The sequence below is a fragment of the Bombina bombina genome, chromosome 4 (assembly GCF_027579735.1).
Source record: "Bombina bombina isolate aBomBom1 chromosome 4, aBomBom1.pri, whole genome shotgun sequence".
Lineage (NCBI taxonomy): Eukaryota > Metazoa > Chordata > Amphibia > Anura > Bombinatoridae > Bombina > Bombina bombina.
The window spans coordinates 529,076,836-529,104,801 of NC_069502.1; the positions used below are offsets into that span (position 1 = coordinate 529,076,836).

The following is a 27,966-nucleotide window of genomic DNA, read 5'->3' on the forward strand; positions in this document are numbered from 1 at the left end:
TGAGCTTCATATTTAGTGTTAGAGAGAATAAATGTTACCATTTAATATAGACATTTAACCTTGTTTAATTGATGAGATTAAAACTGGCGAGACTCTAAATAAACCAAGGGATGAAAAGAAGAAACAAATGATTTTTACCACTACTATATGATTTGATATACTGAATTTTAAAGGTATATATTAAAGAGACACTGAACCCAATTTTTTTCTTTTGTAATTCAGAAAGAGCATGCAATTTTAAGCAACTTTCTAATTTACTCCTATTATCAATTTTTCTTCGTTCTCTTGCTATCATTATTTGAAAAAGAAGACATCTAAGCGTTTTTTTGGTTTCAGTACTCTGGACAGCACCTTTTAATTGGTGCATGAATTTATCCACCAATCAGCAAGGACAACCCGGGTTGTTCACCAAAAATGGTCCGGCATATAAACTTACATTCTTGCATTTCAAATAAAGATACCAAGAGAATGAAGAAAATTTGATAATAGGAGTAAATTAAATTTGCTTAAAATTTCATTCTCAATCTGAATCACAAAATAAAATTTTTGGGTACAGTGTCCCTTTAAGCATGATGTCTTCACAGTATTTATACACATAAGTGTTTACACACTGGTGTTTCTTTTTGTCTTATTAACAGTTAGGAATTAATAATCACACCACTGTTATTGAATGCCTTAAATTGTTTGTGCAGTATGGTTGCCAGGTAACTACCTGGTCTCCATGGATACGGTTTTGGCGCAATTTCTTGGAATGTAAAATGGGAGGGGTTTATTTGGGTTTAAAGTCACTTTTTTTCTTGTGCACTGTGTTTGGTCTGAGGAAGGGGTCTGCGTACCCCGAAACGTCACCATTGAATAAATAAGTTATTATTTGCACTGAATCCAGCGAGTGCAGTCCCTACTTGTTGATACTTATTGAAATTTTGACTGAGCACCCTGGTTGCTGACTATCTTTGAATTGTGAGTGCAGATACACAGTGGAAATATATATATATATATATATATACATACAGGTATAGGTATATACAGATATATACTGGAATATATATTTACAATAAAGATAACATTTTTCTGTATGTGAAGAACATTGGAATGTGAAATATTCATAACTCCTGTCAGGTTAGCACCAACGATGTGTTAGTTTCTCTTGTAAGGTGTATCCAGTCCACGGATCATCCATTACTTGTGGGATATTCTCCTTCCCAACAGGAAGTTGCAAGAGGATCACCCACAGCAGAGCTGCTATATAGCTCCTCCCCTAACTGCCATATCCAGTCATTCTCTTGCAACTCTCAACAAAGATGGAGGTAGTAAGAGGAGAGTGGTGAAATATAGTTAGTTTAGTCTTCAATCAAAAGTTTATTATTTTTAAATGGTACCGGAGCTGTACTATTTTATCTCAGGCAGCATTTGAAGAAGAATCTGCCTGCGTTTTCTATGATATTAGCAGAAGAAACTTAGATCCACTGCTGTTCTCACATATGTCTGAGGAGTGAGGTAACTTCAGAGGGAGAATGGCGTGCAGGTTATCCTGCTATTGAGATATGTGCAGTTTTAAGTTTTTCTAGGGACTAGAAAATGCTGCTGGTACCTGATTAATGTAAGTTAAGCCTAAAAACAGTGATTTAATAGCGACTTGTATCAGGCTTACTAACAGAGATATATACTCTGATAATATGGCAATATAAAACGTTTGCTGGCATGTTTAATCGTTTTTATATATGCTTTGGTGATAAAACTTATTGGGGCCTAGTTTTTTCCACATGGCTGGCTTGATTTTTGCCTAGAAACAGTTTCCTGAGGTATTTCCACTGTTGTAGATGAGTGGGAGGGGCCTATTTTAGCGCTTTTTTGCACAGTTAAAATTGCAGACAGAGACATTCAGCTTCCCTCAGCAGTCCTCTGCATGATATAGGACATCTCTGAAGGGCTCTAAAGGCTTCAAAAGTCGTGTATTGAGGAAGGTAAAGCCACAGTGGAGCTGTGGCAGTTGTTGTGACTGTTTAAAAACGTTTTTTTCATTTTGTTAATCCGTTTTTTGTATTAGGGGGTTAATCATCCATTTGCAAGTGGGTGCAGTGCTCTGCTAACTTGTTACATACACTGTAAAAATTTTGTTAGTTTAACTGCCTTTTTTCACTGTTATTTCAAATTTTAGCAAAATTTTTTTCTCTTAACCCCTTAACGACCGAGGACGTGCAGGGTACGTCCTCAAAAAAAAGGCAGTTAACGCCTGAGGACGTACCCTGCACGTCCTTGGTGTGGAAAGCAGCTGGAAGCGATCCTGCTCGCTTCCAGCTGCTTTCCGGTTATTGCAGTGATGCCTCGATATGGAGGCATCCTGCAATAACGCTAGATGGCCATCCGATGCAGAGAGAGCCACTCCGTGCACGGGGCGGGAGCGGGAGGGAACGCTACACTACAGAAAATCAAAGTTTGAGAAAGGGGTATCTGAATAAAAAAAAATGTAAATCGAATGTATCTAGGAGGGGGTGGGGGGTTGGTCTTTGGTGGGGCAGGGAGCTACACTACAGAAAAGGGGAAAAATTAAAAAATATAAGCAATTTTATTCTAAACTGGGTACTGGCAGACAGCTGCCAGTACCCAAGATGGCGGCCATTAAGACAGAGGGGGAGAGTTAGAGAGCTGTTTGGTGGGGGATCAGTCAGGTTGGGGGCTAAAGGGGGGTCCTACAGAGCAGCATATGTAAATATGCCTTTTCTTTAAAAAAAAAAAGCCCAAATATAGCTTTTATTTTAGTACTGGCAGAGTTTCTGCCAGTACTTAAGATGGCGGGGACAATTGTGGGGTGGGGGAGGGAAGAGAGCTGTTTGGGAGGGATCAGGGGGTCTGATGTTTCAGGTGGGAGGCTAAGCTCTACACTAAAGCTAAAATTAACCCTGCAAGCTCCCTACAAGCTACCTAATTAACCCCTTCACTGCTAGCCATAATACGTGTGATGCGCATTTAGCGGCCTAAGTACCAAAAAGCAACGCCAAAGCCATATGTGTCTGCTATTTCTGAACAAAGGGGATCACAGAGAAAAATTTACAACCATTTATGCCATAATTGCACAAGCTGTTTGTAAATAATTTCAGTGAGAAACAAAAAGTTTGTGAAAAAGGGAACTTTTTTTTTTTATTTGATCGCATTTGGCGGTGAAATGGTGGCATGTAATATACCAAAATGGGCCTAGATCAATACTTTGGGTTGTCTGCTACACTAGACTAAAGCTAAAATTAACCCTACAAGCTCCCTACAAGCTCCCTAATTAACCCCTGCACTGCTGGGCATAATACACGTGTGGTGCGCAGCAGCATTTAGCGGCCTTCTAATTACCAAAAAGCAATGCCAAAGCCATATATGTCTGCTATTTTTGAACAAAGGGGATCCCAGAGAAAATTTTACAACCATTTATGCCATAATTGCACAAGCTGTTTGTAAATAATTTCAGTGAGAAACCGAAAGTTTGTGAAAAAGTGAACGATTTTTTGTATTTGATCGCATTTGGCGGTGAAATGGTGGCATGAAATATACCAAAATTGGCCTAGATCAATACTTTGGGATGTCTTCTAAAAAAAATATATATACATGTCAAGGGATATTCAGGGATTCCTGAAAGATATCAGTGTCCCAATGTAACTAGCGCTAATCTTGAATAAAATGGTTTGGAAATAGCAAAGTGCTACTTGTATTTATGGCCCTATAACTTGTAAAAAAAGCAAAGAACATGTAAATATTGGGTATTTCTAAACTCAGGACAAAATTTAGAAAATATTTAGCATGGGTGTTTTTTGGTGGTTGTAGATGTGTAACAGATTTTGGGGGTCAAAGTTAGAAAAAGTGTGTTTTTTCCACTTTTTTCTCATATTTTATAATTTTTTTTTATAATAAATTATAAGATATGATGAAAATAATGGTATCTTTGGAAAGTCCATTTAATGGCGAGAAAAACGGTATATAATATGTGTGGGTACAGTAAATGAGCAAGAGGAAAATTACAGCTAAACACAAACACCGCAAAAATGAAAAAATAGCCTTGGTCCCAAACGGACAGAAAATGGAAAAGTGCTCTGGTCACTAAGGGGTTAAAGGCACAGTAACGTTTTTTATATTGCTTGTTTAACTTGATTTAAAGTGTTTTCCAAGCTTGCTAGTCTCATTGCTAGTCTGTATAAACATGTCTGACATAGAGGAAACTCCTTGTGCATTATGTTTAAAAGCCATGGTGGAACCCCATATGAGAATGTGTACTAAATGTATTGATTTCACTTTAAACAATAAAGATCAGCTTTTATCTTTAAAAAATTTATCACCAGAGGTTCCTGATGAGGGGAAAGTTATGCCGACTAACTCTCCCCACGTGTCGGACCCTTTGACTCCCGCTCAAGGGACTCACGCTAAAATGGCGCCAAGTACATCAAAGACGCCCATAGCGATTACTTTACAGGACATGGCGGCAATCATGGATAATACCCTGTCAGCAGTTTTAGCCAGACTGCCTGAATTCAGAGGAAAGCGCGATAGCTCTGGGGTTAGACGTAGTACAGAGCGCGCAGATGCTTTAAGGCCCATGTCTGATACTGCGTCACAATATGCAGAAGCTGAGGACGGAGAGCTTCAGTCTGTGGGTGACATTTCTGATTCGGGGAAACCTGATTCAGATATTTCTACTTTTAAATTTAAGCTTGAGAGCCTCCGTGTATTGCTTGGGGAGGTGTTAGCTGCTCTGAATGACTGTGACACAATTGCAGTGCCAGAGAAATTGTGTAGACTGGATAAATACTATGCAGTGCCGGTGTGTACTGATGTTTTTCCAATACCTAAAAGGTTTACAGAAATTATTAATAAGGAGTGGGATAGACCCGGTGTGCCGTTTTCCCCCCCTCCTATTTTTAGAAAAATGTTTCCAATAGACGCCACCACACGGGACTTATGGCAGACGGTCCCTAAGGTGGAGGGAGCAGTTTCTACTTTAGCAAAGCGTACCACTATCCCTGTCGAGGACAGTTGTGCTTTTTCAGATCCAATGGATAAAAAATTAGGTTACCTTAAGAAAATGTTTATTCAACAAGGTTTTATCCTGCAGCCCCTTGCATGCATTGCGCCTGTCACTGCTTCTGCGGCGTTCTGGTTTGAGTCTCTGGAAGAGGCCTTTCAGACAGCTACTCCATTGACTGAAATACTTGACAAGCTTAGAACACTTAAGCTAGCTAATTCTTTTGTTTCTGATGCCATTGTTCATTTGACTAAACTAACGGCTAAGAATTCTGGATTCGCCATCCAGGCGTGTAGGGCGCTATGGCTTAAATCTTGGTCAGCTGACGTGACTTCAAAGTCTAAATTACTTAACATTCCCTTCAAGGGGCAGACCCTATTCGGGCCTGGTTTGAAGGAAATTATTGCTGACATTACTGGAGGTAAGGGTCATGCCCTTCCTCAGGACAGGGCCAAATCAAGGGCCAAACAGTCTAATTTTCGTGCCTTTCGAAACTTCAAGGCAGGTGCAGCATCAACTTCCTCTGCTACAAGACAAGAGGGAACTTTTGCTCAATCCAAGCCGGGCTGGAAACCTAACCAGTCCTGGAACAAGGGCAAGCAGGCCAGAAAGCCTGCTGCTGCCTCTAAGACAGCATGAAGGAACGGCCCCCTATCCGGTAACGGATCTAGTAGGGGGCAGACTTTCTCTCTTCGCCCAGGCGTGGGCAAGAGATGTTCAGGATCCCTGGGTGTTGGAGATCATATCTCAGGGATATCTTCTGGACTTCAAAGCTTCACCCCCTCAAGGGAGATTTCACCTTTCAAGATTATCTGTAAACCAGATAAAGAAAGAGGCATTCTTATGCTGTGTGCAAGATCTCCTAATTATGGGAGTGATCTGTCCAGTTCCACAGACGGAACAGGGACAGGGTTTTTATTCAAATCTGTTTGTGGTTCCCAAAAAAGAGGGAACCTTCAGACCCATTTTGGATCTAAAGATCTTAAACAAATTCCTCAGAGTTCCATCATTCAAAATGGAAACTATTTGGACCATCCTACCTATGATCGAGCAGGGTCAATACATGACCACAGTGGATTTGAAGGATGCTTACCTTCACATACCGATTCACAAAGATCATCATCGGTTCCTAAGGTTTGCCTTTCTGGACAGGCATTACCAATTTGTGGCTCTTCCCTTCGGGTTAGCTACAGCTCCAAGAATCTTTACAAAGGTTCTGGGATCGCTTCTGGCAGTTCTAAGACCGCGAGGTATATCAGTGGCCCCTTATCTGGACGACATCCTGATACAGGCGTCAAGCTTTCAGATTGCCAAGTCACATAAAGACATAGTTCTGGCATTTCTCAGGTCACATGGGTGGAAGGTGAACGAGGAAAAGAGTTCTCTATCACCACTCACAAGAGTCTCCTTCCTAGGGACTCTGATAGATTCTGTAAAAATGAAAATTTACCTGACAGAGTCCAGGTTATCAAAGCTTCTAAAATCTTGCTGTGTTCTTCATTCTATTCCGCGCCCTTCGGTGGCTCAGTGTATGGAAGTAATCGGCTTAATGGTAGCGGCGATGGACATAGTGCCATTTGCGCGCCTACATCTCAGACCGCTGCAGCTATGCATGCTCAGTCAGTGGAATGGAGATTACACAGATCTGTCCCCTCTGCTAAATCTGGATCAAGAGACCAGAGACTCTCTTCTCTGGTGGCTATCTCGGCTCCATCTGTCCAAAGGTATGACCTTTCGCAGGCCAGATTGGACAATTGTAACAACAGATGCCAGCCTCCTAGGTTGGGGTGCAGTCTGGAATTCCCTGAAGGCTCAGGGATCATGGACTCAGGAGGAGAAACTCCTCCCAATAAATATTCTGGAGTTAAGAGCAATATTCAATGCTCTTCTAGCTTGGCCTCAGTTAGCAACCCTGAGGTTCATCAGATTTCAGTCGGACTGTGGCTTACATCAACCATCAAGGGGGAACCAGGAGTTCCCTAGCGATGCTGGAAGTCTCCAAGATAATTCGCTGGGCAGAGACTCACTCTTGCCACCTATCAGCAATCCATATCCCAGGTTTAGAGAACTGGGAGGCGGATTTTCTAAGTCGTCAGACTTTTCATCCGGGGGAGTGGGAACTCCATCCGGAGGTGTTTGCTCAATTGGTTCTTTGTTGGGGCAAACCAGAACTGGATCTCATGGCGTCTCGCCAGAACGCCAAACTTCCTTGTTACGGATCCAGGTCCAGGGACCCAGAAGCGGCACTGATAGATGCTCTAGCAGCGCCTTGGTTCTTCAACCTGGCTTATGTGTTCCCACCATTTCCTCTGCTCCCTCGACTGATTGCCAAAATCAAGCAGGAGAGAGCATTGGTGATCTTGATAGCGCCTGCGTGGCCACGCATGACCTGGTATGCAGACCTAGTGGACATGTCATCCTTTCCACCATGGACCCTGCCTCTGAGACAAGACCTTCTACTACAAGGTCCTTTCAATCATCCGAATCTAATTTCTCTGAGACTGACTGCATGGAGATTGAACGCTTGATTTTATCAAAGCGTGGCTTCTCCGAGTCAGTCATTGATACCCTAATACAGGCACGAAAGCCTGTTACCAGGAAAATCTACCATAAGATATGGCGTAAATACCTTTATTGGTGTGAATCCAAGAATTACTCATGGAGTAAGGTTAGGATTCCTAGGATATTGTCCTTTCTCCAAGAGGGTTTGGGAAAAGGATTATCAGCTAGTTCTTTAAAGGGACAGATTTCTGCTCTGACTATTCTTTTGCATAAGCATCTGGCTGAAGTTCCAGACGTTCAAGCTTTTTGTCAGGCTTTGGTTAGAATCAAGCCTGTGTTTAAACCTGTTGCTCCCCCATGGAGCTTAAACTTGGTTCTTAAAGTTCTTCAAGGGGTTCCGTTTGAACCCCTTCATTCCATTGATATTAAACTTTTGTCTTGGAAAGTTCTGTTTTTGATGGCTATTTCCTCGGCTCGAAGAGTCTCTGAGTTATCTGCCTTACAATGTGATTCTCCTTATCTGATTTTCCATTCAGATAAAGTAGTTCTGCGTACAAAACCTGTTTTTTTTTTTTTTTGTTTTTTTTTTAATTTCTTTTTATTGAGGATTATGAGTAATATAACAAAAACAGGTAATCTCGTCACATAAATTACAAAGAAACCATGCAAAAGGTCAGTGATCATGTATACAATGACAGTGCAATATGTTTCAACAAGTACATTGAATTAATAGAACCACATCAGAATTAAACATTGCAATGATATCTAGATGAAATCCTCATTTTAAAATATAATAGCATGTTAGGCTGACTAGTTAGGGGCCAAGTATTTAGGCCAAATATTCTAGAACTATAAAATATAACTTGTAGTCAGATGGGCAGCTCATGATGAGCTTCAGAAGAGTTTACATAGATGAGTGTTTAGGAAGGGGGGAAAGGGTATCTCATATTGGTCAATAACAATCAGCGGGTAAGCACCGCTTAAAATATGAGTTATTGAACTAAGCTGTATAGTTTAGTGCCTAATCTGAAGAATATTATGAGTGCTGAGCAACATTGGCGGAATTATATTAAATATGTAAGAAGCGTAGTAACCTACTAGCAGGGAATATGCATTCCAAAAAGGTTAGTAAACTAAATTTAAACTATGATCTGAGAAGGGCAACGGCTAGTGGCCTACATATTTTGAGATGATCATATTTAGGAGTGCATGGGTCAGTAGGAAGAACATGCAACATGGGAGAATTAATGATGAAAGGTGGATTCTATAACTGCTTAGACTGAGGGCCAATTATACAATATAGGGAGGTGATAATACCTAATTTCTAAATGGACAAAGAACCATGACATACAATGAGACTAGTCTATATAGCTGAGCTTACAAAAGAGATATGTGAAATCTTTAAGAAATAGTGAAATATGAGTATCTATGCAGCCCATATGCTTTTTGACCAATATGCTAGATATATTAGAAACCTTGCACTGAGTACATACTAAACATTTGCAGACTATAGTCTTATCATGAGCGTCTGCTCGTGCCTAAATGCAGATACTATTTCTATATAGATATAACACAACAGAAGAAATATACATAGATTACCCTTCTGAATAAGCTAGGTTAGGATAAATAGAAGTGCCTAACTAAGGGCTGATTTGGGAGTAATGCAGGTATAACTCATACGTAAATTTAAATCAGTGGCAGGAGCATTTAATGGTGTGCAGCATGAATAATAGGCAACCTAAGCCTGGCTGCTTGTCATAGTAAGGAGTATGCACTGGGGTCAAAAAGAAAAAAATACTGTTAGGTGAAAGGCATAACATGTGTTGCTTTTACTGTAACATTAGTGTTGTAATAGAAAAAAAAAACAAAAAAGAAAAAACGGTTCTGTTCGTCAAGTATTTGATAGAGCTGGGAGTCTGAGCATATCCATGTGCTTAACCATGACTTAGCCCTTACATTAGTTGTGAGGTGTGATAAATAGGCAACATACAAACCATACAATAAGAAACATAACTTATGGAGAAATATCTGATACCAATGGAGAAATAAACTGGGACATGGGTTGGAGCTACTACTCATATATGGGTTTTTAAGGGTAGGGGCAGATAGTAGAGTAAATCTATAAGAACAGTCCTGTTAACCTTTTGCTAACCTGCAACCTGAAAGCTAATGTCCAGTTTGGTGGGGAGGTTCTCTGTATTTTCACCAACCCGGCCTCAGGGCTGCACAGTAAAAAAAATATGTTCACCCCGTGTCCAGTCTGTGCTGCAAATCCCTAGAAGGGAACAGCCTGCTCTCCCACCTAATGATTGATGCAGCTTGGATCCATATGTTGTTAGTGACAGGCCTCATATGCATACCTAATCGAGTGCGCCATGTCAGAAGCAGTGTCCCATGTTGGAGCATAGAGGTGAGAGACATATTCATTGAACCGTTGCTCTGTGTCCGCTGATTATATGTAAGACTCCGCTTCCGCTCCGGAGGTCCGGCCGCCACCCCCAGAGCAGGACCCTTCAGAAGGTAAACAGGTTCGGCGGTGACACTCAGTGCTGGGCGTACAGGGCTCTCAGGCGAGACTGGGATCTCATTAGTTTGCGCGCTCTGTAGCCGCTTCCCCGATGTCTCCTCTTTTATATTAGTAGGTTTGTTTCCCTCATCGGATTTAAATGACTCACGTATGGTGGTAATGAGCTGACAATAACTGTCAGACATCGCTCTCTCAAACCCTTGTAGCAGGCCAATTAGCATACCGAAGTCTTCCTTCATGGTTCCTGTATCGCAATCCAAAAAAGCTAAAGCTGCAAATAGAGGGGATAATGGGAACTGCCAATATTTACTCCAGAGGCAATCGAAAAGTATATAGTTGAGCAAGTTAGAAACTTCTGTTTTACCCGGGAAGCCAGGGGGGGGGGGGGAATGGCGATGCAATCCTGCAATGTCACAGTCTAAGATGAAATGGTCCGGAACAGGTCAGCTGAGATAGATAGCTGAGATATAAGGAGATATCCAGATAGTTATGAGCTTCATAAATCCAAATGTGGCAATCTGTTGGATCAACTATATGTAATTTCTGCAGTATTTGTTAGTATAGTTAGGATTTTCACAGAGCTCCTTTGATGCACGTCTGTAATGGCTGCCGTCCGGACACGCCCCCCCAAAACCTGGGTTTTTACCTAAGGTAGTTTCTAACAAGAATATCAATCAAGAGATTGTTGTTCCATCATTGTGTCCTAATCCTTCTTCAAAGAAGGAACATCTTTTACATAATCTGGACGTGGTCCGTGCTTTGAAGTTTTACTTACAAGCTACTAAAGATTTTCGCCAAACATCTACACTGTTTGTTGTTTACTCTGGACAGAGGAGAGGTCAAAAAGCTTCAGCAACCTCTCTTTCTTTTTGGCTTCAGAGCGTAATACGCTTAGCCTATGAGACTGCTGGACAGCAGCCCCCTGAAAGGGTTACAGCTCATTCTACTAGAGCTGTGGCTTCCACCTGGGCCTTTAAAAATGAGGCTTCTGTTGAACAGATTTGCAAGGCGGCGACTTGGCCTTCGCTTCATACCTTTTCAAAATTTTACAAATTTGATACTTTTGCTTCTTCGGAGGCTATTTTTGGGAGAAAGGTTCTACAGGCAGTGGTTCCTTCCATTTAAGCCTGCCTTGTCCCTCCCTTCATCCGTGTACTTTAGCTTTGGTATTGGTATCCCACAAGTAATGGATGATCCGTGGACTGGATACACCTTACAAGAGAAAACATAATTTATGCTTACCTGATAAATTTATTTCTCTTGTGGTGTATCCAGTCCACGGCCCGCCCTGTCCTTTTAAGGCAGGTCTAAATTTTAATTTAAACTACAGTCACCACTGCACCCTATGGTTTCTCCTTTCTCGGCTTGTTTCGGTCGAATGACTGGATATGGCAGTTAGGGGAGGAGCTATATAGCAGCTCTGCTGTGGGTGATCCTCTTGCAACTTCCTGTTGGGAAGGAGAATATCCCACAAGTAATGGATGATCCGTGGACTGGATACACCACAAGAGAAATAAATTTATCAGGTAAGCATAAATTATGTTTTTCCTTTCATGCTAAAATATTTAGCATATCTAGCTGCTTTTCTTTTATATGTGTATTAAAATATTTATTTGGGGTAATTTTAATTTCTCCAACATAGGTGTGTCCGGTCCATGGCGTCATCCTTACTTGTGGGATATTCTCTTCCCCAACAGGAAATGGCAAAGAGCCCAGCAAAGCTGGTCACATGATCCCTCCTAGGCTCCGCCTTCCCCAGTCATTCTCTTTGCCGTTGCACAGGCAACATCTCCACGGAGATGGCTCAGAGTTTTTTGGTGTTTAAATGTAGTTTTTATTCTTCTATCAAGAGTTTGTTATTTTAAAATAGTGCTGGTATGTACTATTTACTCTGAAACAGAAAAGAGATGAAGATTTCTGTTTGTAAGAGGAAAATGATTTTAGCAACCGTTACTAAAATCGATGGCTGTTTCCACACAGGACTGTTGAGAGGAATTAACTTCAGTTGGGGAAACAGTGAGCAGACTTTGGCTGCTTGAGGTATGACACATTTCTAACAAGACTTGGTAATGCTGGAAGCTGTCATTTTCCCTATGGGATCCGGTAAGCCATTTTCTTAATTTTCAATATAAGAATAAAAGGGCTTCACAAGGGCTTTAAAGACTGGTAGACATTTTTCTGGGCCAAAACGATTACTTTATAAGCATATTTAATGGTTTATAACTTTGGAGAGTTATTTTAATCTTGGGAATTTTATTAAAAAAAACGGCAGGCACTGTATTGGACACCTTTTTCACTGGGGGCCTTTTCTAGTCATAGGCAGAGCCTCATTTTCGCGCCACTAATGCGCAGTTGTTTTTGAGAAGCAAGGCATGCAGATGCATGTGTGAGGAGCTCAGATCCACTGAAAAAGCTTATTGAAGGCATCATTTGGTATCGTATTCCCCTCTGGGCTTGGTTGGGTCTCAGCAAAGCAGATACCAGGGACTGTATAGGGGTTAAATGTAAAAACGGCTCCGGTTCCGTTATTTTAAGAGTTAAAGCTTTCAAATTTGGTGTGCAATACTTTTAAGGCTTTATGACACTGTGGTGAAATTTTGGTGAATTTTGAACATTTCCTTCATACTTTTGCGTATATTCAGTAAAAAAGTGTGTTCAGTTTAAAATTTAAAGAGACAGTAACGGTTTTATTTTAAAACGTTTTTTGTGCTTTGTTATCAAGTTTATGCCTATTAACATGTCTGAACTATCAGATAGACGATGTTCTGTATGTTCGGAAGCCAAGGTTCCTCTCCATTTAAATATATGTGATGAATGTGACAAACAAAGTAGGGACAATGATGCCACTGATAATAATGTTGCCAAAAATGATTCCTTAAGTGAGGGGAGTAAGCATGGTACTGCATCATCTCCTTCTATGTCTACACCAGTCTTGCCCACTCAGGAGGTCCCTAGTGAATCTAGTGCGCCAATCCTCCTTACTATGCAACAATTAACGGCTGTAATGGATAATTCTATTAAAAACATTTTAGCCAAAATGCCCCACTTATCAGCGAAAGCGCGACTGCTCTGTTTTAGATACTGAAGAGCATGAGGACGCTGATGATAATGGTTCTGACATGCCCTTACACCAGTCTGAAGGGGCTAGGGAGGTTTTGTCTGAGGGAGAAATTTCAGATTCAGGAAAAATCTGGATGATTGTGACAATTTGGTCATTCCAGAGAAATTATGTAAGATGGACAGGTTCCTAGAGGTCCCGGTGCCCCCCGAAGCTTTTCCTATACCCAAGCGGGTGGCGGACATTGTAAATAAAGAATGGGAAAGGCCCGGCATACCTTTCGTCCCTCCCCCTATATTTAAGAAATTATTTCCTATGGTCGACCCCAGGAAGGACTTATGGCAGACAGTCCCCAAGGTCGAGGGGGGCGGTTTCTACTCTAAACAAACGCACCACTATCCCTATAGAAGATAGTTGTGCTTTCAAAGATCCTATGGATAAAAAATTAGAGGGTTTGCTTAAAAAGATGTTTGTTCAGCAAGGTTACCTTCTACAACCAATTTCATGCATTGTTCCTGTCACTACAGCAGCGTGTTTCTGGTTCGAGGAACTAGAAAAGTCGCTCAATCAAGCATCCTCTTATGAGGAGGTTATGGACAGAGTTCAAGCACTTAAGTTGGCTAACTCTTTTACCTTAGACGCCACTTTGCAATTAGCTAGATTAGCGGCGAAAAATTCAGGGTTTGCTATTGTGGCGCGCAGAGCGCTTTGGCTGAAGTCTTGGTCAGCGGATGTGTCCTCCAAGAACAGATTGCTTAACATCCCTTTCAAGGGGAAAACGCTGTTTGGCCCTGACTTCAAAGAGATTATTTCAGACATCACTGGGGGAAAGGGCCACGCCCTTCCTCAGGATAGGTCTTTTAAGGCTAAAAATAAAACAAATTTTCGTCCCTTTCGCAGAAACGGACCAGCCTCAAATTCTACATCCTCTAAGCAAGAGGGTAATTCTTCTCAAACCAAGCCAGCCTGGAGACCGCTACCGCTACCAAGACAGCATGAGATGCTGGCCCCCGATCCGGGACCGGATCTGGTGGGGGGCAGACTCTCTCTCTTCGCTCAGGCTTGGGCAAGAGATGTTCAGGATCCTTGGGCGCTAGAAATAGTTTCTCAAGGTTATCTCCTGGAATTCAAGGAACTACCCCCAAGGGGAAGGTTCCACAGGTCTCAATTGTCTTCAGACCAAATAAAAAGACAGGCATTCTTACATTGTGTAGAAGACCTGTTAAAAATGGGAGTGATTCATCCTGTTCCATTAGGAGAACAAGGGATGGGGTTTTACTCCAATCTGTTCATAGTTCCCAAAAAAGAGGGAACATTCAGGCCAATTTTGGATCTCAAGATCCTAAACAAATTTCTCAAGGTCCCATCGTTCAAGATGGAAACCATTCGGACAATTCTTCCTACCATCCAGGAAGGTCAATTCATGACCACGGTGGATTTAAAGGATGCGTATCTACATATTCCTATCCACAAGGAACATCATCGGTTCCTAAGATTCGCCTTTCTGGACAAGCATTACCAGTTTGTGGCACTTCCATTCGGACTAGCCACTGCTCCAAGAATTTTCACAAAGGTACTAGGGTCCCTTCTAGCGGTGCTAAGGCCAAGGGGCATTGCAGTAGTACCCTACTTGGACGACATACTGATTCAAGCGTCGTCTCTACCACAAGCAAAGGCTCATACGGACATTGTCCTAGCCTTTCTCAGATCTCACGGGTGGAAAGTGAACGTAGAAAAAAGTTCTCTATTCCCGTCAACAAGAGTTCCCTTCTTGGGAACAATAATAGACTCCTTGGAAATGAAGATTTTTCTGACAGAAGTCAGAAAATCAAAACTTCTAAGCTCTTGTCATGTACTTCATTCTGTTCTTCTTCCTTCCATAGCGCAGTGCATGGAAGTAATAGGTTTGATGGTTGCGGCAATGGACAGAGTTCCTTTTGCGCGAATTCATCTAAGACCATTACAACTGTGCATGCTCAGACAGTGGATGGGGATTATACAGGCTGACCCTGGACAACCTGTCCCAAGGGATGAGCTTCAGAAGACCAGAGTGGGTCATTGTAACGACCGACGCCAGCCTGGTGGGCTGGGGCGCGGTCTGGAAACACCTGAAGGCTCAGGGTCTATGGTCTCGGGAAGAATCTCTTCTCCCGATAAACATTCTGGAACTGAGAGCGATATTCAATGCTCTCAAGGCTTGGCCTCAACTAGCAAAGGCCAAATTCATAAGGTTTCAATCAGACAACATGACGACTGTTGCATATATCAACCATCAGGGGGGAACAAGGAGTTCCCTGGCGATGGAAGAAGTGACCAAAGTAATTCAATGGGCGGAGCTTCACTCCTGCCACTTGTCTGCAATCCACATCCAGGAGTGGAAAATTGGGAAGCGGATTTTCTGAGTCGTCAGACATTCCATCCGGGGGAGTGGGAACTCCATCCGGAAATCTTTGCCCAAAATAACTCAATTATGGGGCATTCCAGACATGGATCTGATGGCGTCTCGTCAGAACTTCAAGGTTCCTTGCTACGGGTCCAGATCCAGGGATCCCAAGGCGACTCTAGTAGATGCACTAGTAGCGCCCTGGACCTTCAACCTAGCTTATGTGTTCCCACCGTTTCCTCTCATTCCCAGGCTGGTAGCCAGGATCAATCAAGAGAGGGCTTCGGTGATCTTGATAGCTCCTGCGTGGCCACGCAGAACTTGGTATGCAGACCTGGTGAATATGTCATCGGCTCCACCATGGAAGCTACCTTTGAGACGGGACCTTCTTGTTCAAGGTCCGTTCGAACATCCGAATCTGGCATCACTCCAACTGACTGCTTGGAGATTGAACGCTTGATTTTATCAAAGCGTGGGTTCTCAGATTCTGTCATTGATACTCTTATTCAGGCTAGAAAGCTTGTATCTAGGAAAATTTACCATAAAGTATGGAAGAAATATATCTGTTGGTGCGAATCGAAAGGATTCCCATGGAACAGGGTAAAAAATTCCTAAGATTCTATCCTTTCTACAAGAGGGTTTGGAGAAAGGATTATCTGCAAGTTCTTTGAAGGGACAGATTTCTGCTTTATCTGTTTTACTTCACAAGAAGCTGGCGGCTGTGCCAGATGTTCAGGCTTTTGTTCAGGCTCTGGTTAGAACAAGCCTGTTTACAAACCTTTGACTCCTCCTTGGAGTCTCAATTTAGTTCTTTCAGTTCTTCAAGGGGTTCCGTTTGAACCCTTACATTCCGTAGATATTAAGTTATTATCTTGGAAAGTTTTATTTTTGGTTGCAATTTCTTCTGCTAGAAGAGTTTCAGAGTTATCTGCTCTGCAGTGTTCTCCTCCTTATCTGGTGTTCCATGCAGATAAGGTGGTTTTGCGTACTAAACCTGGTTTTCTTCTGAAAGTTGTTTCTAATAAAAATATTAACCAGGAGATAGTGGTGCCTTCTTTGTGTCCGAATCCAGTTTCAAAGAAGGAACGTTTGTTGCACAATTTGGATGTAGTTCGTGCTCTGAAATTCTATTTAGAGGCTACAAAGGATTTCAGACAAACATCTTCCTTGTTTGTTGTTTATTCTGGTAAAAGGAGAGGTCAAAAAGCAACTTCTACCTCTCTCTCTTTTTGGCTTAAAAGCATCATCCGATTGGCTTATGAGACTGCCGGACGGCAGCCTCCTGAAAGAATCACAGCTCATTCCACTAGGGCTGTGGCTTCCACATGGGCCTTCAAGAACGAGGCTTCTGTTGATCAGATATGTAAGGCAGCGACTTGGTCTTCACTGCACACTTTTACCAAATTTTACAAATTTGATACTTTTGCTTCTTCTGAGGCTATTTTTGGGAGAAAGGTTTTGCAAGCCGTGGTGCCTTCCATCTAGGTGACCTGATTTGCTCCCTCCCATCATCCCGTGTCCTAAAGCTTTGGTATTGGTTCCCACAAGTAAGGATGACGCCGTGGACCGGACACACCTATGTTGGAGAAAACAGAATTTATGTTTTACCTGATAAATTACTTTCTCCAACGGTGTGTCCGGTCCACGGCCCGCCCTGGTTTTTTAATCAGGTCTGATGATTTAATTTCTCTAACTACAGTCACCACGGTATCATATGATTTCTCCTATGCAAATATTCCTCCTTTACGTCGGTCGAATGACTGGGGAAGGCGGAGCCTAGGAGGGATCATGTGACCAGCTTTGCTGGGCTCTTTGCCATTTCCTGTTGGGGAAGAGAATATCCCACAAGTAAGGATGACGCCGTGGACCGGACACACCGTTGGAGAAAGTAATTTATCAGGTAAACATAAATTCTGTTTTTCTTCACTAGCTTTTATTCCTGGTAATTTTGAGGAATAGAGCTTATTGAGATAATAAGCTTTCTGAAGGAAATATATTTCAATTAAAATGTGCTACCAACTACAAGGGGTTTATGATGACATTTTAAGATAACTTGCTTATGAATTTTAACCTTTTAAATGTGTTTCAACTCCCTCACAATTTTAGATGAATAAACAAATGTATTAGTCAGCCAGTCTCTTGGCAATAGTAGTGAATTGTATCTAGATTGGCTTGTCTAGTGTATGTGATTGCATAAACATATCGCTACTGAATACCCTGTGGCACAGGTGAAGTGATCTTTAGTGAATTCAGATTGGAGCATCTGAATTAGAACGTTCTGCTAATTTGTAACTTGTATTAAATATTTCCAGGAATCCACACAGTACTTTTTACATTTCACCATCGATTCCAGCACGTGTGAACAGTTTCTTATTCCATGTGGGATCAAGATTGGTCAAAAATGAATTAAAGGGACATTTTACCCAAAATGTTAGATCACTTGAAAGTAATCACAATCATATCTATGTAAAAAAGGAAGATATTTTTTACTTTAGAATTTCCTCAGTAACCACAGTCCACTGTAAAGATACTTACTGTCCTGGGACTTTCAATGAAGAATGCATTTGGTATGTGTAGGCACAGTCACTTTATTTCCCTCCTTAGTTTAAGGAAGTTTACTATGAAGTCTCCCAAGATTATGTAGAAATTCCACAAGATCACAGTAAAGCATAGTGTGGACTCAACACTGATGACACTGATTGGCTTTTCCCCCCACTATGCAGATGACAGGAAAAAGAATAGCAGTAGGATAACTACTCACAGTGGGCTCCTTTTATCAAGCTACAGGTGCAACTTTGGAGCTCCTTCAGCAAAGGTTTGCACTAGTGAGCCTGCAGCCAATAGTTAAGAAGCAGTGTTCATCAGATCCCTGCTACTTAAAGGGACATGAAACCCAAAACACTTATTTCATGATTCTGATAGAGAATACAATTTTAAACAACTTTCCAATTTACTTCTATTATTTAATTTGCTTTTTTCTCTTGTTATCCTTTGCTGAAAGGTTTATCTATGAAAGATCAGGAGCAGCAAAGAACCTAGGTTCTAGTTGCTGATTGGTGGATGTGTATTTATATATATATGTATATACATATATACCGATTGTCATTGGCTCACGCATGTGTTCAGTCAGCAGCCAGAAGTGCATTGCTGCTCATTGAACAAAGCATACAAGAATGAAGACAAATTGTTAATAGAAGTAAATTAGAAAGTTGCTTAAAATTTCCTGATCTATCTGACTTATGAAAGAAACATTTTGAGTTTCATATCCCTTTAACCTCTCTGCCAACTCTAAGCTGGTGGTTTAAAATCACCCAGACTACTCCAGCCAGGATGATTGACAGCCCCTACTCTCGCACGCTTGTGCAATGATAAATGAGGGCAATAATCTCTCTGCCAGCTTATTGATAAATGTGAGCCAGTGCACTTACTTTTGTGAGCTGATCTTCCCTTTTACATAGAGATGCTCATGTGATTTAATGTAGTCAGCTTTTTACAGATATGCTGCATCAGTTTCAGGTGATTTAGCATATGGTTAACATTTAAAAGTTGTATTGTAAAGAAGTATTGTGGCTCATGTATGCAAAACAGAATAGCCTGAAAAACACCTACTGTACTGTACACTTATATACATAGTTGTTTGTTTTAGCTCATTTTTCAGCACTGTGGAATACAGGGTTTAATGAATAAACAAACAAATGTACTCTCTAGGTTTTAAGAATAAGGATAATAAATATTGGTACATTCCAGTGGTATGGAAGTGGTTTACAATATTCTAAAGAAGCTTTTTATCTGCCGGTATTTAAATAGCAAAGGGGCTATGATTCTGTGCAAATCCAAGTGAAAAGCAAAGGGGTTACTCAAAACACTGTAAGAGTCTAGCAAAGAAGTGATTATTTACAGCTCAGCAGGTCTCTGGCTAGAAAGGGTTTGCACAAAACTCTGTATGATGTCTGCAAAATAGGGCAATTACATTTCTGTGGTTCTTCTTTTATCTCAAAAAGGCAACAAGGTGTGCACAAATAAACGTTTGCCATAATTGATTTGGTTTCCACTATACCTTCCTACAGAGACAGACAGACAGATACAGTATATAGATAGACATATACACACACATATACTATATATATATATATATATATATAATGTTTTTAAAAAACAGCACATAAAGATAAGTTTACATTACATTTCACTGTAAAAAGAGATCGGATTTTGCTCGTACCAACTTAGCAAGTGGTTCTTGTATTATCTCAAGCTCTGACACCACAAATGTTATAATATGTTTGGTTGCAAACATAATACAGATTCCTTAATAATGCAGTGTTACATTAAAAATGTTTTTAAGTTTATAATATAAAATTGAAGTAGGTTATTTTTGTTTATTTCCTAGGGATGGTGTCGGTTTTAGATCTTATGCAGGGTGGGTTTCCATCTAGAGCATCTTTCCATGAGTTATATAATATGTACAAGAAGTATATGCCTGCAAAACTTTCTCGTTTGGACCCCAGACTTTTCTGCAAGGTAATTCTTGTGCTTTTAATTGTACCAAAAATCCTTTTCATGCTGTGTAAAATCATCTAGTAAAACTGTTCATGCTTTAATAATTTATTGGATGCTTTGAAGACCGCTTTAATAGGTATAAATTCAAGCCTATTAATGTCTTCCTTTTATGTTACAGGCTCTGTTCAAAGCCTTGGGCTTAAATGAAAATGATTACAAATTTGGGTTAACTAAGGTGTTTTTCAGGCCTGGCAAGGTAAGTGTCTAATCTTTCTTTAATATTAAATTGGATGATTTTAGAATAAGGATACAGGAACTCATAATCATATGATGATTTATTCAATTTCTGTGTTAACTGTTCTTTTTATGTGAAAATAGTTCTCCCTTTAACCTTGGGTTTTCAGAATGTAAATTAAAGGAATTATTAGTTGGTATGAAGGTGCAGGTAGACTGTCTTATAATGTCAGATGATATAGCATACATGTCCATCAATAGTCTTGTCATGACATTATTTCATATGCCTATATAGAAAAATATTTAATACATAGAAGTTATACATTCAGCATAATTTGTATATTATCATTTGTAGATTTGTGGAATGTTAAAGTTTTTTTTATAGTTTTCTGTAAATTCTTTTGGAACGTATTAATCTGTTCTCTTCATTGATTTAAAAAATATTCCAGTCTATTAGAAAAGTAATGCGTGTAAAAACATACCCTTGAGTGCTAACGACCGCTCAGAGCTGTCGCTAGCACTCACCCACCTTTAGAGCAATCTGGGGGCTCCCACCGACTCAAGCCTGTATAGTGACAGACATCGCCGGGGCTTCCCGTTACGTGCGGTGACGTCACGCGCAATGACGTGATGACGTCACCGCACAACTTTATTTAAAATTTACAATACAAAATATAGGGAAAGAGGGCATGCTGCTTAGAAGCCTGTATCTCAGGCATCTAAGCAGCTACAGACCCCCAAGACTCCACCGTTGGAGAGGTAATCGCCTAACATTTTAAATAGTAAAAGTCTGAAAAAATCCAGCTTAGCACTCAAAGGGTTAAACTATTGTTTATTTCACTTATTAAAGGGACATGAAACCCAACATTTTTCTTTCATTTATGTAGAGCATACAATTTTAAACAGCATTCCAATTTACTTCTATTATCTAATTTGCTTCATTCTTTAGAAATTCTTTGTTACAGAAATAGTAATGAACATGGGTGAGCCAATCACAAGAGGCATCTATGTGCAGCCACCAATCAGCAGCTACTGAGCATATTTAAATATGCTTTTAAACAAAGGATATTAAGAGGGTAAAGCAAATTAGATAAAATAACTAAATTGGAAAGTTGTTTAAAATTGCATGCTCTTTCTAAATCCTAAAGAAAAAAATTGGGTTTCATGTCCCTTTTAATGAACAGAGTTGTTTCCATACTAAATTCACATATAGCTTAAAGGGACATAATACTCATATGCTAAATCACTTGAAACTGATGCAGTGTAACTGTAAAAAGCTGACAGGAAAATATCACCTGAGCATCTCTATGAACAGCAGCCAATCAGCATCAGCAGTGCTGAGGTCATGAATTATTTTACTGTGATCTCATGAGATTTCACTTAACTCTCATGAGATTTCATTGTAAACTTCCTTACACTGAATAGGGAAATAAGATGAGTGTGCACGAAAGCTCGCTCCTCCCGCTGTCCCGGAAAACAGGCATACTGATTTGTTGCTTAGAAGTCCTTTACAATGGGATGTGGCTACTGAGAAACTTTTGAGGTAAAATAGCTTTCTTTTTTACATAGAGATGTTCAGGTGATATTTTCTAGTCAGCTTTTTACAGCTATACTGCATCACTTTCAAGTGTTTAAACATTTGGGTATTATGGCCCTTTAAATCACACTTTCAAACTATGAAAGCCTTGCACAACTAATATTTTATCTTTAGAATGTTGATTTTTGGTTATAACTAAATGTTGGGCACTAAAAATATTACTTACAATTGTATGAAATTGTTAATTACTCAAGTAATGAATTGATATTAATGGTTAACTAAAATATATACATTGAAACAGATAAGGCAGCTATCATCAGTTAATCAATTAGCCATTACTTTTACATATTGATTGAATACATTATGCTTTTGTGAAGGTCTGTGAAAATCCATGTAATTTTGTTTGTTTGTTGCTTCTGAAACAGGATATTTTAAACTTGTATTCATCTATTTTTTTGGGTGTGGGGGGGAGTTCATGTGATTAAAAAGATGTTCTTTTATTTCTGTGTTACTGTAAACATGTGAAGTTACACTATGAGAAGGTCTGTTTTCCAAAAAATGTTCAGATTCTTTGCTGTATAATATCTTTTAATATCTAATGAGACTTTACAACTTTTATTGAGCTTTTAGTGTTAAAGGGATATGAAGGTAAAAATTGACGTGCATAAATGCATTTAATTTTTAACCCCTTAAAGACCAGTGACATACCTTGTATGTAGTAGGTCTTTTAATAGGGCTTGATGGAGGGAGGGAAGTTGTGCCAGTGGTGAGACCCACGCAAATTACAGGCCAAAAAATCCTTAACGATCAGCGACATACAGGGTACGTTTTGGTCATTAAGGGATTAAATAGAAGCATTTTTTAAATATAATTCCATTAGTAAAAAAAATTCTAGTAAAAGTTTTGACTGTTTCTGCAGCATACGCACATATGTATGACTAGAGGATCAGGATTCAAACAACATGCCTGCTTAGAAAGCGGGTATGGTTGTGTATTGGGTTAGTGAAGACTTAAAGTGATGGTAAACTTAAGCTAATCAAATGCCATATATGTAATATTTGCCATTCTTTAATCTATCTATAAAAGGGTGCATATAAAAAATCTGTGCATATAGTAATGTTATTACAATGTTATGCCGGCTCACTGGGATGAACACTTTTTGTTTTAATTACAATTCAATGAACATCCAATCAGTGTGTGTGTCATATGACACTCTTGAAGTCTAGCCATTTGAAACCCCTTAGGAAGCCTATGTAGAGAGGGATGTACCAATTTATATATCATAATAGGTTTCTGTGGTGGCTTATTTGGTGACATCACCGGACATGTAAATTAATGTTGACGAGGTCTGTTACTATCTACTGACAGCTGTGAAAATTGTATTTTGCTAGTGAAAGTCTAGCCTAAAGACTAGTTGTGCAAAAACATAGACTTCCTCTTAATTTTAAAATCAAACCAAACGCTTTAGCTTATCAGCCAGTGAACCTTTATCCTACAGCCCAGTTGTGAACAGACATGCACGCCATAGTTTCAAAATAAAAACAAGCATCTTTAATTTAACATTTTATAATTTAAAACATGTTATCACATCAGCTAACGCCTTGGCAGACAATGAGTTAAATATCATCTGGGTTAGGAAACTGCAACCATGCAGCACATTTTTTTTTCTTGTTGTTTTTTTTTTCTTGTATTTACATTTTTTTTCTCTGAACCTATATTAGCACCTGTGTATTCTGAGGAGAGTTTACCTCAGATTTTGTGATTTTGTATGCATACCAGCTATCTGTTCCACGGCTTATTTTTTTTTTTCTTTCTTCCCAGTTTGCAGAATTTGATCAGATCATGAAGTCTGATCCAGATCACTTAGCTGAGCTGATTAAGCGTGTCAATCACTGGCTTATCTGCAGTCGCTGGAAGAAGGTCCAGTGGTGTGCTCTCTCAGTTATAAAATGTAAGAAGATTGCTTTGTTTCAAAGGCAGCATGAAATCCATATTCATAAATAAGTTCCACAGGGCCAGCAATAACCATGTGAATATGTTGAATATGGGAAAAAGGGGGAATTTCTTGGTTATAATTAAATTGGTTTTTAAATAATTTTCACTATTAACCTCTTTGATGCCAAAGAGGACTGCAATAGTACTTTATTTAGAACCCATTGGTATTCATGTAGTTTAATATGTTTGTTATATTTTTCTGAAGCAAACTACAAAATATATATTCTTTTTTTTTTTAAATTTCTCTATATATTTTATTTATCTGAATCAAGCCTATCACTGCATATTTCAACTGTCTGTATTTTTTAGTCTATCATCTATCTATCATCTATCTATCTATCTATCTATCTATCTATCTGTATGTCTGACTGGCTGTATACCTGTATATCTAGTTGTGCAAAGCCACCAAGAAAAGCAATATTTCTCTTGTAAGGTGTATCCAGTCCACGGATCATCCATTACTTGTGGGATATTCTCCTTCCCAACAGGAAGCTGCAAGAGGATCACCCACAGCAGAGCTGTCTATATAGCTCCTCTCCTAACTGCCACCTCCCAGTCATTCTCTTGCAGCTCTCGACAATAAAGGAAGTAGCTAGAGAGATGTGGTGAATTAATGTAGTTTATCTTCAATCAAAAGTTTGTTATTTTCAAATGGTACCGGAGTTGTACTATTTTAGCCTTAGGCAGAAAGTTGAAGAAGAGTCTGCCTGTGGTCTTTGATAATCTTAGCAGGTTGTAACTAAGAACCATTGCTGTTCTCACACATAACTGAAGAGATGGGTAACTTCAGCTGGGGGAATGGCGTGCAGGGTCTCCTGCTCTGAGGTATGTGCAGTTTTAATTTTTTCTAGAGAAATGAATATGCTAGAAAATGCTGACAATACCGGATTTATTTAAGGTAAGCCTGATTACAGTGATTTAATAACGACTGGTATCATGCTTGCTGTAAAGGGTAATATTTTTATTATTTACTCACATTACTGAATAGATATAACGTTTGCTTGAAGTGTATAAACGTTTATTACATATTGGTGATAAAACTTGATTCTGGGGCCCAGTTTTTTCCACATGGCTGTCTAGATTTTGCCTAGGGATAGTTTTTTAAGGCCCTCTCACTATGAGTACAGGTTGGGAGGGGCCTATTTTCGCGCCTAAATGCGCATTAGTTTTTGCAGCTTGAGACATCCAGCTTCCCTGAAGGAGTCCCCTGAACATTTAGGACCTCTCTAAAGGGTTTTTGTGCCTTTCAAAGTCGTTGTATGGGCAGGTAGGGCCACAGCAGAGCTGTGGCAGTTTGTTGTGACTGTTTAAAAACGTTTATATCGTTTTTTTTATCCGGTTTTGAAACTAAGGGGTTAATCATCCATTTGCAAGTGGGTGCAATGCTCTTTCAGCCTATTATACACACACTGTAATTTCGTAAGATTTACTGCTTTTTTCACTGTTTTGCAGTTTCTGTGAATGTTTTTTTCTCTTAAAGGCACAGTACCGTTTTAATTTTTTTGCTTGTTCACAATTATTAAAGTGTTTTCCAAGCTTGCTGGTCTCATTACTAGTCTGTTTAAACATGTCTGACATAGAGGAAACTCCTTGTTCATTATGTTTAGAAGCCATTGTGGAACCCCCTCTTAGAATGTGTACCAAATGCACTGATCTTACTATAAGTTATAAAGATCATATTCTGGCCTTAAAAGATTTATCACCAGAGGAAGTTATGCTGACTAACTCTCCCCACGTGTCAGAACCTTTGACTTCCGCTCAAGGGACGCCCGCTCAAGAGGCGCCAAGTACATCTAGCGCGCCCATAGCGTTTACTTTACAAGACATGGCGGCAGTTATGGATCATACACTTACAGCGGTATTGTCCAAACTACCAGGGTTACAAGGAAAGCGAGACAGCTCTGGGGCTAGGAGAAATACAGAGCACTCTGACGCTTTAGTAGCTATGTCTGATATCCCCTCACAATATGCAGAAGCTGAGGTAGGAGAGCTTCTATCTGTGGGTGATTTTTCTGACTCAGGGAAAATGCTTCAACCTGATTCTGATATGTCAACATTTAAATTTAAGCTTGAACACCTCCGCGTGTTGCTCAGGGAGGTTTTAGCTACTCTGGATGACTGTGACACCATTATAGTGCCAGAGAAATTGTGTAGATTGGATAAATACTATCCAATGCCTGTTTACACTGATGTTTTTCCAATACCTAAGAGGTTTTCAGAAATTATTACTAAGGAATGGGATAGACCAGGTGTACCGTTCTCTCCCCCTCCTGTTTTTAAGAAAATGTTTCCAATAGATGCCGCTACACGGGACTTATGGCAAATGGTCCCTAAGGTGGAGGGAGCAGTCTCTACCCTAGCTAAGCGTACAACTATCTCCGTCGAGGACAGTTGTGCTTTCCTAGATCCAATGGATAAAAAGTTAGAGGGTTACCTTAAGAAAATGTTTATTCAACAGGGTTTTATTCTCCAGCCTCTTGCATGCATTGCCCCGGTCACTGCTGCTGCGGCCTTCTGGTTTGAGTCTCTGGAAGAGGCTCTACAGGTAGAAACCCCATTGGATGATATACTTGACAAGCTTAAAGCGCTTAAGCTAGCCAATTCATTTGTTTCTGACGCCGTTGTTCATTTAACCAAACTAACGGCTTAAGAACTCAAGGTTTTGCTATACAGGCGCGTAGGGCGCTATGGCTTAAATCCTGGTCAGCTGACGTTACTTCAAAGTCTAAGCTTCTCAACATTCCCTTCAAGGGGCAGACCCTATTCGGGCCTGGACTGAGGAGATCATTTCTGATATTACTGGAGGAAAAGGTCATGCCCTTCCTCAGGATAGGTCCAACAAATTAAGGACCAAACAAACAAATTTTCGTGCCTTTCGAAACTTCAAGACTGGCGCGGCATCAACTTCCTCTAATACAAAACAAGAGGGAAATTTTGCCCAGTCCAAGCCGGTCTGGAGACCAAACCAGGCTTGGAACAAAGGAAAGCAGGCCAAGAAGCCTGCTGCTGCCTCTAAGACAGCATGAAAGATCAGCCCCCGATCCGGTAACGAATCTAGTAGGGGGCAGACTTTCTCTCTTCGCCCAGGCTTGGGCAAGAGATGTCCAGGATCCCTGGGCGTTGGAAATTGTGTCCCAGGGATATCTTCTGGACTTCAAAGCTTCTTCCCCAAAAGGAAGATTTCACCTCTCACAATTATCTGCAAACCAGATAAAGAGAGAGGCATTCTTACATTGTGTTCAAGACCTCCTAGTTATGGGAGTGATCCACCCAGTTCCAAAGGAGGAACAGGGGCAAGGATTCTATTCAAATCTATTTGTGGTTCCCAAGAAAGAGGGAACCTTCAGACCAATCTTAGATCTCAAGATCCTAAACAAATTTCTCAGGGTCCCATCCTTCAAGATGGAGACTATTCGAACCATCCTACCTATGATCCAGGAGGGTCAATATATGACTACCGTGGACTTAAAGGATGCTTATCTTCACATTCCGATACACAGAGATCATCATCGGTTTCTCAGGTTCGCCTTCCTAGACAGGCATTACCAGTTTGTGGCTCTTCCCTTTGGGTTAGCTACGGCACCAAGAATCTTTACGAAGGTTCTGGGGTCACTTCTGGCGGTCCTAAGGCCGCGGGGTATAGCAGTAGCCCCTTACTTAGATGACATTCTGATACAGGCGTCGAATTTTCAAATTGCCAAGTCCCATACGGACATTGTTATGGCATTCCTGAGGTCTCATGGGTGGAAAGTGAACGAAGAAAAGAGTTCTCTATCCCCTCTCACAAGAGTCTCCTTCCTGGGAACTCTAATAGATTCTGCAGAAATGAAGATTTACCTGACAGAGGCCAGGTTGTCAAAACTTCTAAATTTCTGCCGTGTTCTTTATTCTACTTCTCGCCCTTCAGTGGCTCAGTGTATGGAAGTAATTGGCTTAATGGTAGCGGCAATAGACATAGTGCCGTTTGCCTGCCTACATCTCAGACCGCTGCAACTCTGCATGCTCAGTCAGTGGAATGGGGATTACACAGATTTGTCCCCTCTACTAAATCTGGATCAAGAGACCAGGGATTCTCTTCTCTGGTGGCTATCTCGGGTCCATCTGTCCAAGGGTATGACCTTCCGCAGACCAGATTGGACAATAGTAACAACAGATGCCAGCCTTCTGGGCTGGGGTGCAGTCTGGAACTCCCTGAAGGCTCAGGGCTCGTGGACTCAGGAGGAGGCACTCCTTC

The 27,966-nt window shown here is 40.5% G+C and overlaps 1 protein-coding gene across 8 annotated transcripts in view; it reads left to right on the forward strand.

Annotated features, from left to right (window-relative positions):
• MYO6 (myosin VI) overlaps window positions 1-27,966 on the forward strand; it is a 635,235-nt gene that overhangs the window by 474,316 nt on the left and 132,953 nt on the right. For all 8 annotated transcript variants that reach the window (XM_053710463.1, XM_053710457.1, XM_053710460.1 and 5 more), the window contains exons 21-23: window positions 19,857-19,987; window positions 20,145-20,222; window positions 23,559-23,688. In XM_053710463.1, the coding sequence (XP_053566438.1) occupies window positions 19,857-19,987; window positions 20,145-20,222; window positions 23,559-23,688 (339 nt within the window). The remainder of the gene's footprint in view (window positions 1-19,856; window positions 19,988-20,144; window positions 20,223-23,558; window positions 23,689-27,966) is intronic.